The sequence below is a fragment of the Otolemur garnettii genome, unplaced genomic scaffold (genome assembly GCF_000181295.1).
Source record: "Otolemur garnettii isolate 467f Iridium unplaced genomic scaffold, OtoGar3 scaffold00006, whole genome shotgun sequence".
Lineage (NCBI taxonomy): Eukaryota > Metazoa > Chordata > Mammalia > Primates > Galagidae > Otolemur > Otolemur garnettii.
The window spans coordinates 21,164,264-21,176,394 of NW_003852401.1; the positions used below are offsets into that span (position 1 = coordinate 21,164,264).

Here is a 12,131-nt window from a genome sequence, read left to right on the forward strand (position 1 = left end):
GAAGTTGCTGTGAGCTGTGATGCCACAGCACTCTACCCAGGGCAACATAGTGAGAGTCTGTGTTAGAGGGGGAAAAAAAAAAAAGAAAAAAAAGACGCTTAGTCTCCTATACACTTTTTCATTTTGTTTGGTGGATATCGTATGGTGTACATTGTTTTCTGTTATTTCTTCATTATATTTTGAATACTTTCCAGGTCATCAACATCACTGTTTCTTCCAATATTCTATTGTCAGGCATCTAGGATGCTGCCAATTCTTGATACTCCCATCCTAAATCTACATATGAATAAATATTTTAAATAAATCTGTTTGTATTTCTAGTTATTTCACAAGGAAAATGCTAAGAGGTAAAATTATAAGGAAAAGAGTATTTCTGTGGCTTTTAATGTACTTTTTGCTGTTAACCTGAGATGATGAATAAGCAAAAGTTTGTGTAATGGTTTTATTGCCCTTTACTAAATTAAAAAAAAAATACACATTTTAGAAGTAGCACAACTTTAATTACAAGCAAAGGTTGATTGCCACCCACCTTCAATGACTTCTAGTTTTGGTATCAGCAAATAATTTAAATGTATCTACTACACTTCAAAGAGTCATACTCAATATTTACATTTCATCGGTTAAAGTTATGGCTTAAATAGTTGATATGTGAACCAAACAACACTGCAAAATAAAAAGAAAGTTTTAAAAAATTAAAGTATATATAAAATAAAAATATATTACCAAAGAGATATTTTCCGTAAACTTGCCAAATTTTTTGCCTTGGGGCCTTCTGTTTCTATGAGTTGAAAAATGAGTACTTTATGGAAGAAGAGATCCATTCATGGTCTGAGCCATGTTAACTTACTGGTACCCTGCTTTCAGGAATGTGAGATGAACTCATCAGCATAGTTTTATTTAGGATATTCAGAAAGATCACAGCTGTTTATAATGGTACATCATTTTTATTGATTGAATATTCACACCAAACATCAAAGTAATAATGCTGGTTCTTCCCCCTAACAGACTAGGAAAGGAGAAGAAAGTTCAGTTTAGTTTCTTGTGCGGCTGCATGTACTCACATGCAAAACATTATCTTAAGATTCTGGGATAGGTGGTTTAAAACAAAAGACTTAAATAAAAATAGCACCAGAAGGACTAGGTACCAATAATCACATACTCCACCCATTTAGGAGTTTTATGTCAAATTATTGCACTTGTAAAAAGTAAATGATAGTCAATTACCCAACTCAATAATTTTAGATAGTTTGATGAATTTTGAACTAAGCAATTTCAAATGGTTTTGGGTTTCCCTTCAAAGGAAACCTGGCTGAAACAACTAAATCTAGCCATTTACTTTAAAAAGCAAGGATAGAGGACCAAGTTTTGTTTCCAAAGTATAATTGCACTATGAGAGGCTATTTTACATAGTGGTACAAATTTGGTCCACATCAAATACACCATTATAAAAATAAACAAGTTTGTTTTGTAAAAAATAACATTGCATTCCTTGTTCGAATTGCACAGTACAAACAAGCTATCTAAATTAATACTGTTATAAGGTAATTAGAATTACTTACAGTGGATATGTGTCCAAAGCAATTAAGGAGTATGCAGTTCTATTTTCAATGTATGAAAACTACAATTAAGTCCTATCTAGAAATACATAAAATATTTCGTAAGTTTACAATGAAGAATGCATTCTTTATACACTCATTTTTAGTAGCCTTGATAATACAGGATTCAGCAGTCTATTCACATAAATGTCCATTTTTATTCAATTTACAAAAGCAATAAATAAGAAACTACATTAATTTGCACAAAACCTATTCCACTTCCTTCATGATCAGTGTGATCATTTCTGTTACTTTATGACCATGCCAACAAACCTGTCTTCCTTATGAAGACTCCTCATTTTGGAAAGAACAGCAAGTCCTGTATATATACATATATAGTCATTCAGAATCCAGCATAAAACCTTACAAATTATAATATGACCCCTAAAAATATGAACAGTGCCTTTAAGTATATTTACACAAGAGCATTCAAAAAAGATACAGTTCTTTGATACAAAATAGTTTAGTGGTATCTAACAGCATAATTGATGAGAACCCCTCAGACATCTGCCCACATTGATCTACTAGGAATCAGGCTTGCTAAAACAGGCACGTTAACTCACAGGTAAATAGCTTCTATCCATTCAGGACTGGGATTTAATAGGACAGGAGAGCCAAGGAGACTGTCTCCCTAACATTGGCACCTTGTATGTCTATTAGGAGGACCAACTGGGGAGTCCAGTGAGCTCTATTCAAGAGAGCAAACAGGTAGTTCAAGTACCTGATGAGCTATAGCAAGCACCTTAGCATTTATTTTTTAAAAAGCTTTCTGGACATACAATGAAGCAGAAAACATTAAGAGGCTATAAGTAGTGAAAAAGTAAGCTCATCTGGGGCAAAACAGTCCCTATGGTTTAAGAGCTACCAATCTTTGAATAAAACCAAAATATTCTCATGTACATCTGTATAATATTCTTTATTACTTTCCACTGCAGCTTAAAAATATTTTTTATAAAAGTTTGCTTTATTCAATATCACATTTTTATGGAGTCAAAGAAATTTCTTAGAGGAGAAAGAATTAGTTAAAATCTAGTAATACTTGACCAAAGAGACTCTGAGCTGAGTTCTCTCCCCATTAAATTATCCAACTAAGTCCCAGTGTACTTTGTTGCACCCTGCTGCTAATTAATACTGTCCATTGTGATGGTATGTCACTGTTTTTAGGACACAGAACAGTCGTAAGTCCCATCCTGAAAAGGTTCCTCCTCCTCTGCTTGGGCTGTGTCCTCTTCTTTCCGGCTGACCATACTGCTAACCCCGACCTCACACTGGGAAATACCTCCAGGGCCAGAGGAGCTTCTGTTCTCCTCTGTCCGGGGGTTAGACTGTTCGGGAGTCTTACCCATAGTTACTGGCTGGAAGGTGTCGGGCTGGACCTGCTCTTCTGTTACTTCATTGAGCTTCTGTAGTTGTGGCTTAATGATATTTAAAAATGGCTTATATCCAGGGCTAAAGAAAGGAAAAAATATTAGCTCTAGTCAGCCATAATTCAAAGGGGCTGGGCAGACCGTTATGGATAAACTATTAAACATTGACATGATTAAGAGCAATGAGAGATTATAGGGGAGGAGAGAAGGAGGGAGGTAGGAAAAGCTTGCATGCCCTGCCCAGCACAGAGGGAGTTGCACAAAGAATAAGCCTAAGCCTTAAATTTCTAAGCCCTAGGAGCAGTATTACAACAAAAAGCTGTACAACTGAAAGACCAGGAGGATTTTAGACATGAAAAGGGACCTTCAGACATTTAAGCTATGTGCACTTAGCAATTAAGGAAACCCAGATCCAAGTAAGACAAGTAACTCGTGCCAAATCCACACATAACTGGGAATAAAGACAAGACTAGAGCCCAGGGCTCCCTAATAGCTATACACAATTCTTAATTTGGATTTGCCAGTAACTGCCATGGAAAGTTAAATTCACATACACCTTTAACTTTGTATCTTTTCTTTTCAAGTAGACATTTTTAGGTTGTAAACTTTCAATTCTACAGGATTAAATATCTTAATTCTCAGTCTAATTCTAAGTTCATTTGTACTGCATTAGTCTTTTAAGCTAGTGACATGCTTTTGCATTATAAATTATAAATTGACCAATGCTCTAATTTTAACTCAATGGATATTACCCATTTAAATAGCTGTATATATAACTGTTACTAAAGAAAGCATTTTCATTTCTACTAATTTTAAAATATCCAAAACAATCATAACCAAGCCTTAATGCAAAAGGACAGGATTCACAAAGAATACCAGAACTCACCAATCTGTAGAAGCCCATCGGTCTACCGCATGTAGTCCTGTCTTTATATTCTGTAACATCTCTCCATCTACTTCTGAAGATTGTATAATAACCAAAATCTGATTGATTATTGAGGATTCTCTAAGAATCAGGCCGATAACAATGCACCAGTCCAGGCATCCTGCCTCCATGAAAACGTGTAGCAAATACCTACATATAAGCATAAACAAAATGACTTTGGCTAAGACAGATCTATAACAGTGGTTCTCAACTTTCCTAATGCCATGACCCTTTAATACAGTTCCTCATGTTGTGGTAATCCCCAACCTAAAATTATTTTCAGCACTGTAGCAATGATAATTTTAGAGTTGGGGGTCACCACAACATGAGGAACTGTATGAAAGGGTCACGGCATTAGGGAGGTTGAGAACCACTGATCTGTAACATGTAGAGAAGGACAATGAACATTAGGGAAGTAGTCCCTTTACCCATTTGCCCAGATACCCAAGTAGGCATTCTGTGCGTTCAAATAGCTGAGAAACTTACCGCAGCTGGACCTGGGATTTATGAGGCCCTTTACTCGCCAATTCCATGGAGATATGCTCTAGCTCTGATTGAGTTAAACTGAGGGTGGAGAAATTTTCATCTACCATTGTCCAGTCTCCATCCACCATGGAGCTACTTTCAGTTAAATCTGTGGCTGAACCAATACTGCATTCATCACCTGATGAAGAATTGCCAAAGGTTATAAACAACTTCACGGAGAAAATATGTTTCCCTTTAATTTAAATATTAGCTGTTTCTCAGATATTGAATTCTCCTCGGAGTTTTGTAACCAAACATTAAATCCACTCCTAAAATTGCCATGTGAACAATAGATGGTTTTTTTTTTTTTGAGAGAACAATAGATGTTTTTAAAAAGTCATTAGAAAGATACCAGATATTATGTACTTTTGGATGGAAAAACATCTACCACCTATGGAGCAGTCCTTCCTACAACCCCCCCCCCCCACAAACCCCTCGCATCTAGTTAGAATTTGATCAAGTCTTTAGATTTCAGCTATCAATGTACAGGAAATACAGAGGAATCTGTTAAACTAAACTATGTAGATGCAATCAGCAAAACTGTATTGTAGAAAATTTACAAAAGCAAGTTTCTTCAATTAATACATTTGTATGGTTGAGGGTGGGACGAGATGGGAGGTCAGAGAACACTCACTTTAAAAAGAGAAACAAAAAAAAGAGAATTAACACTATCACAGTGTGTGAACCTTTTTTGGATCTGGATACGAACTATAAAAACATTTATGATGCTCATGAAACTACCAGAAACTACTTACTGGATATTTGATGGTAATATGGAATTACCAAATTTTTTAAAGGCTGATAATGGTACTATGGTTATATTTTTTTTTTAAAAAGAATACTTACAAGAAAAATACTAAAATGTTTACAGATAAAATATATCACGTCTTGGATTTGTTTCAGTTAATATAGGCGTGAGGACTTAGATGAACCAAATTTGGCCATGAGTTGACATGGAAAGCTAGGTGATGGATAAATGGAGGGAAAGGGTCTACTATACTATTATCTCTACTTTTTATATATGTTTGAAATTATCTCTTAGAAAAAGAATTTCTTTTTTTTTTTTTTTTGAGACGGAGCCTCAAGCTATCCCCCTGGGTAGAGTGCCATGGCATCACGCTCACAGCAACCTCCAACTCCTGGGCTCAAGCGAGTCTCCTGCCTCAGCCTCCCAAGTAGCTGGGTCTACAGGCACCTGCCACAGCGCCTGGCCATTTTTTGGTTGCAGCCATCATTGTTGTTTGGCGGGCCCGGGCTGGGGATTCGAACCCGCCACCTTAGGTGTATGTGGCTGGTGCCCTCGCCACTTAAGCCACAGGCGCCGAGCCAGAAAAAGAATTTCTAAAAGAAGTAATGGTACCACGTCACACCCATTAGGAATGACTACTATCAAAAACCAGAATATAGGCTCGGCGCCTGTGGCTCAATCGGCTAAGGCTCAGGCCACGTACACCTAAGGTGGCAGGTTCGAATCCCCAGCCTGGCCCCACCAAACAACAATGATGGCTGCAACCAAAAAATAGCCGGGCACTGTGGTGGGCGCCTGTAGTCCCAGCTACTTGGGAGGCTGAGGCAGGAGACTGGCTTGAGCCCAGGAGTTGGAGGTTGCTGTGAGCAGTGAAGCCATAGCACTCTACCCCGGAGGACAGCTTGAGGCTCTGTCTCAAAAAAAAAAAAAACCCCAGAATATAAGTGTTTATAAGGAGGCACAGTAATTAGAACCCGTACCTCTACTGGTGGCAACGTAAAGTGGTGGGTGCACTTTCTATGGAAAAAACAGTGTCATAATCTTTAAAAACTTACAAATAGAATTACCAAGTGATTCAGCAATCCTATTTCTGGGTATAAAAGAAATGAAAGCAGAGTCTCAAAGGGATATTTGTACACACCACATTCACACATGCAGCGGCATTATTCACAATAACCAAAAGATAGAAGCAACTCAAGTGTCCCTTAGTGGATGAATGGATAAACAAAACATGGTGTACCTGTACAACAGAGTATCATTCAGCCTTAAAAAGGAGGGAGATTCTGACATGTCCTATAATATGAGGATATTATGCTAATGTGAAATTGGTCACAAAAATACAAATACTGTATTATTCCCTTATATGAAGTACCTCGAATAGTTAAATAGAGACAGAAAACAGAATGGTGGCTGCCTGTACCTGGAAGGGAAAGAAGAATGGGAAGTCGTTTTTATTAAGTTAACAGATACAGAGTTTTAGTTTTCCAAGATGAAAAATGTTCTGGAGATTGAATGGACAACAACGTGGTATAAACTACTGATCTATTTGGTTAAAAATGGTTAAGACTACTGAACTACTTGTTTAAAAATGGTTAAGATGGCAAATTTTATGTGTTTTCTACCATAATTAAAAAAAAGATGGCACAGTGTGTAATTTGATGGTGTCCTGTACTGCCGAGAAAAAAAAAAAAGAATAAAAGAAAAAAAGATGGCAGCTATGAGTCTCCCCACATAGAAGCTTGGATGACAGACTGAGAAATGGTTAGATGAATGCCTGGCCATTAAGCAAGCTGCAAAAACCAAAAATCAGATCAATTATCATTTAAGCTCCAAAATTTTATAATCCTATACCAACATAAATTGCTTCAAAACCTCTTCAGTTTATAATTGACCCATAGAACAGGGGTGGTGTATAGTTTTTTTTTTTTTGAGACCAACACATAGTATGTCCCCCTGGGTAGAGTGCCGTGGCATTACAGCTCACAGCATCCTCCAACTCCTAGGCTCAAGTGAGTCTCTTGCCTCCGCCTCCCAAGTAGCTGGGACCACAGGCGCCCGCCACAACGCCCGGCTATTTTTTGGTTGCAGCCGTCATTGTTGTTTGGTGGGTCCGGGCTGGGGATTCGAACCCGCCACCTTAGGTGTACGTGGCTGGCGCCTTAGCCGGTTGAGCTATGGGCGCTGAGCCAGTGTATAGTTTTTATAAAGGGCCAAATAGTATTTTCAACTTTGAAGGCCAAGAGGCAAAATGAAGGATAGTATGTGGGAAAAGCAGATTTCCACAAATTTTTTATTGATGAAATAAAAAAATGGTAATAGAGTCCATTTTTTATGAGCCAAGTCTCATCATTGTAAGAATAAAATTCTTTATATAGGAATAACATTTTGCTTCCTTGGGGCTCAAAGTTATATTTCCTTATCATCAACATTGAGTGCAAAAGATTAACTTATTCATGCTGATCTGTACTGAGATTTTACCGATTTCATCTATATAAAGCAGATATAACAAAGTATACACAGTCAACCCCAATTTGCCTTTGTTCTAGTATCTATCCATCTCTCCAGGGGACAGTAATGGCTAATCCTCCAGGATGTTCAAAGAAAACAGTGAAGTTCTGTTTTTTGAGTGACATATAAACTTTCTTCAAAGGAAATGAAGAAGAGCTAGGAGTTAAAATGACATTTACCTTTATTAGATAAAGGTGACAAGAAGGCATCCTGCATTTGTGTTCCATGGGATGAGGCTGTATCTATCTCATGATGGGTGGGGCCAATGTTGCTAAGCCAGCTCTGACTTCGCTGGATATTGGAGATGCCAGGATCCATCTCAAGGTTTAAAAAAGGATCAGCTGATTGAGACTTTAATAGGTGCTCTCCCACTGCAGGGTAGGTCCAAAACCAAAAAGTGGGGAGAGAGAAATTTAAGATGCACACATTGCTTCTTCCAATTCAGTTCTGTTAGCCTTCCCAACCTGCCCACCTAATACTAACAGTGTAAAGCCAACGAACAGTCCTACACTGTACTCTACCCCAAAACTAGAGATGTGGGACTATAGCACAACAGACTGACCACATAATACCATCTAATAGTTTTATCATTATATCTCTTACTGGAACTAGGCAAAACTTTATTCTGTTCATCTTCTAAGCGATTTGCCTTGGTTTCCTAGATGACATATTTCCAAATGCCTAAATAAAAAGTTTGTCTAAAATTTTTGTAAATAATAATTACAACAGTCTTCATAAAAAGATCTCTGAAAAACTTCAACATTTAATTTTTCTTTTACCAAAAAATACAGTTTTACTTTGTCCTTTCCTAGTTTAGAAGCTGGTCCAAGATGTCAAAGATGCATTTTTACTAATTCCCTGGAATGAGTCCTGTCAGGTAAGTCACAATTTAGCTTATTTTGAGGTCCATGTCTAACTGGTTCCAAAACTCCTTCCTGCAATAAAATAAGCATGGGTAGCTTTTACATTCAGCCAGTTCTCAACTTGTTTATAATCTAACATAACAATGAACAGATTTATGAATTAGACTTCATTTCTCAAGACTTAGGTTCTTCTACTTTATTTACATCCTTGATCCAATGGTAGATGTTCCAACTAATGTACAAAGACTTGGCTTTTATCTGCTTCTGAGTTTGGAATGAAACTCTTGACTATCAACTATTAGCAAAATGTCTAAATACTTGGACAATTTTCCTTTTACAAGTGACATTACCTGTTCGGTATTTTCCATTTTTGAAAGGAGAACTGATAGAAGAGGCTGGGAGGATAGGAAGTGGCCACAGGAAATCTTTGTGGAGTCTCTTCAAGGCTATTACAAAGTTGTCTACCCGGGCGGCTCGGGTACGTTCCTTGCACAGCCAAGTGATTAGCTCAAAGCCCAGTTGGGCTGCAAAGCAGCCAAGGTCTTTTAAGCGCACATCTTCTAAGAGGCGCCGAGCATGTCTCCAGAGCATCATGTCAATGTACATGTTCTCAGCACAGTCACTGTCTTTACTCCACCTATAAGTGGAAACAAGAAAGCTACAGAATAGCATTTACTGGAAGATTTCACATACTTTTTATCTAGTAACACTAACAAAGCTGACAAGGAGGTAAGAGATCCAACATCTACTTCTGACTGAAAAGGATTATAAAGCACGAGGGTTTCTCCTCTGTGTGATCTCAAAACTGTTGAACACTTGGAACACAGTAGGCCTGTAAGAAGTTTTTGTAGGATGAATATATAGGAGGAAAAAAAGAAAGAACCAGACCAGGAAGAGGGTGGTGAGTGGTTGAAGCCCATTTTTAAATTCGAGGTATGGCTGAGAAAATACTGTTGAGCCTGGCAGTTGTTTATGCTCTACTTGTAGACAACACATAGTAGGGTGTATGTGTGCACACTGGGTAGTGGAGTTAATGGCCAGTGGTAACAGAAAGTAGTAAAAATATCATAATACAAAACATTCAGTAAGTTTTCAATATGTGCCAGGCACTGCAATAAGAATGCAAACAATATAAAAGAAAGAATTAGATAAGAAAAAAAAAACAAGAGACAAGAATATATAACCACATAGGAATACACAGACTTCACAAACCAGAGGAAATTGTAATGTTTTTATAACATTCAGTGTGAGTTCATAGTTATCTCTCAGGATATAATAACCTATCTATGGGTGATGGAGGTTTCAGTCTAAGAATACAATTTCTGTTGCTCTCCCTCTGTTTAATGACTTCTATAAGGAAAGTCAAATGCTTGTCAAGGTATATAGTTGGAAAGAAAGGCAAAACTACTGACTTTTAAGAAGGCCTTTGGATTATCCAGATAAATCTGTTTTCTGTTTTAGTCTAGTCTCAATTATCAAAGGTAATTTACAGTTAGTTGCATTCAGAATAGGTACATTAAAACCCACTCGAGAAAAAGGGGCAGAAACTACACAGAGTATTGAAGTGAATGTAAGAGGAAGAAAAAAGGGGGGCTGCCTTCTGTGTGGTCTCCAAGCCTTTTGGGAATGGAAAAAGGAATTGCAACTGGATTAAATATTTGTTTCCAAAAAACCCAAATTTATAAATGCTCTGAAATGCATGATGTCACAGATGCCAAAAAAACAGTAGTAGTTCTACATTCTTTTACCTTTTTCCAGAAGGACCAGATGGCATACTTAATGTTTTCTGTAAGCTGAATTTACTAGAAGGAACATTTTCAGCTGACTGGGATAAACTGATGCTTCGATTTCTGAAGAACTCAAATCCACCACTTGAACTGGGTTCCTATGATTACATATAATGTGCAGTACAGTTAGAGAAAGACACCATGTACATGTATGACCTACAGAGGTTGTATGATTGCAACTAACCTGAGCTGTGGGTGTGGATGGAGGTGTTTCAGATTCTCCAGAGCCAATGGCTTTAAGAAATCGAATCATGTGTCGACACAGGTCCCATTTGCCTTGTTCTAGTGCTGTGTTGAACAGAAGGGTGGCATGTTGCCTACTTACTGCTGGGACTTCCATATTCTACAAAAACCAAAGAAGACAGTGTTCCTTTTATACTATACTATGAGCAATTCTTTATTGCCACAGTTATCTAAACCAAGGAATGTAGCCTTAACACTGTAGAGGTTAGTATAATAGTAAGATTAAAATGAACATTAAAAAGTAACATACAAGGAAAAATTATGTAAGTACTCTTCTGGTGTAATATGAACTATCATTTACTGAACTCCTATTATATGCCAAATATATACACTATTTCACTTATTTCTCCAAGTGACTCTGCCAAATAGATGGATCATTCCTGCTTTGCAGACAAAGAAACTTAGTTAAGTAAATTGCTGAAGATCAGCAGAAAGCAAGAATATAAATCTATAAATCTAGGTTTGCCTGACCCCAGAAAAGCCCAAGTCCTGCCTCCTGTTAAAGAGTTTTCTAAGGCCGTGACTTGGGCAAATAGCAAGTAGTAAGTACCAGTATACATTCAGAATACTCAATACTTCCTTCACAAATTTAACCCTACTACATGTCTTGGTCTTCATGGGATAGTGTCAGACAAGTTTAACGGTAATTATTTGCCAATCCATTGCAATTTAAGAATTACGCTGGAGAAAAAATTCTCTAATTCCACTGTAAGGGACATCACTGAAGGTCTAAGGTGGGATCCAGAACATCAAATAGCTGCATTTATTTTCATTCTATTTTATAAATCTATTGCCTTTTTAGGGCTAGGTATGGAACCATAGAATCCCAGAGTTACCCAGACTCTGAATATCTCCTCTGGTTTTAGTCAGTTGTTACGAAGCAAATAAGCTGATACTAACTGTGTTTCAGGTGGAGATTCAAACCAGGTTTGTGATAAGCTTCCTCCATCAGTGAAAACAACTTTGCAGTAATTTGAAAGAACCTTTAAATGTGGCCTATCAAATCCATATTAGATGTATAGGAATAACTGTCAAGTCCTTTTATCAAATATATAATAAAACAAATTTTCAATAGTCTCAAAGAACCCATTATTTTGAGAAAAATCAGGTACTGTGAAGGCCATTTCTGTGGCAGACCTTCTCAGCTTGTCTTGGGGAGCCTGTGCTTTAATTAGTGTCCCCTCACAGCAACTCCACAATGTAAGGAAGAAAATCTATAATATTGTGAGGAGCTCAGGACCAACCCACTAATATCCAGAATAATACTTTCTTTGCTATGTTTTCTATGTAACATTTCAGTAATCTTATGTAATATTTCTTGCGCTTATATTATCTCAATATATGTAACAAATTTCTTCGGTATTACTCAAAATAGTAATCTGAACTCATTAACCTGTTTTAGGCCTATTTATGGATAAAACCAACATTCCAAGAAATCTGTGGTCATTTGACAAGTCTGAGTTCTTCAAAGTGAAAGACAAATTAATTTCTTTTTCTTTTTCTTTTTTTTTTTTTGAGACGGAGCCTCAAGCTATCCCCCTGGGTAGAGTGCCATGGCATCACGCTCACG

At 37.3% G+C, this 12,131-nt stretch overlaps 1 protein-coding gene across 3 annotated transcripts in view; it reads right to left on the reverse strand.

Moving 5' to 3' along the window:
• Positions 1-428: 428 nt before the first annotated feature.
• The window catches only part of RIC1 (RIC1 homolog, RAB6A GEF complex partner 1), a 150,252-nt gene continuing 138,549 nt past the window's right edge, over positions 429-12,131 (reverse strand). For 2 of the 3 annotated variants that reach the window (XM_023508275.1, XM_023508279.1), the window contains exons 20-26: positions 10,503-10,661; positions 10,280-10,416; positions 8,882-9,168; positions 7,848-8,039; positions 4,374-4,551; positions 3,849-4,037; positions 925-3,044 (exon numbers count right to left, since the gene is read on the reverse strand). In XM_023508275.1, the coding sequence (XP_023364043.1) occupies positions 2,756-3,044; positions 3,849-4,037; positions 4,374-4,551; positions 7,848-8,039; positions 8,882-9,168; positions 10,280-10,416; positions 10,503-10,661 (1,431 nt within the window). In that variant the 3' untranslated portion in view covers positions 925-2,755. Of the gene's footprint in view, positions 3,045-3,848; positions 4,038-4,373; positions 4,552-7,847; positions 8,040-8,881; positions 9,169-10,279; positions 10,417-10,502; positions 10,662-12,131 lie in introns of all 3 variants that reach the window. The other variant, XM_003782896.1, reaches the window with a different exon arrangement.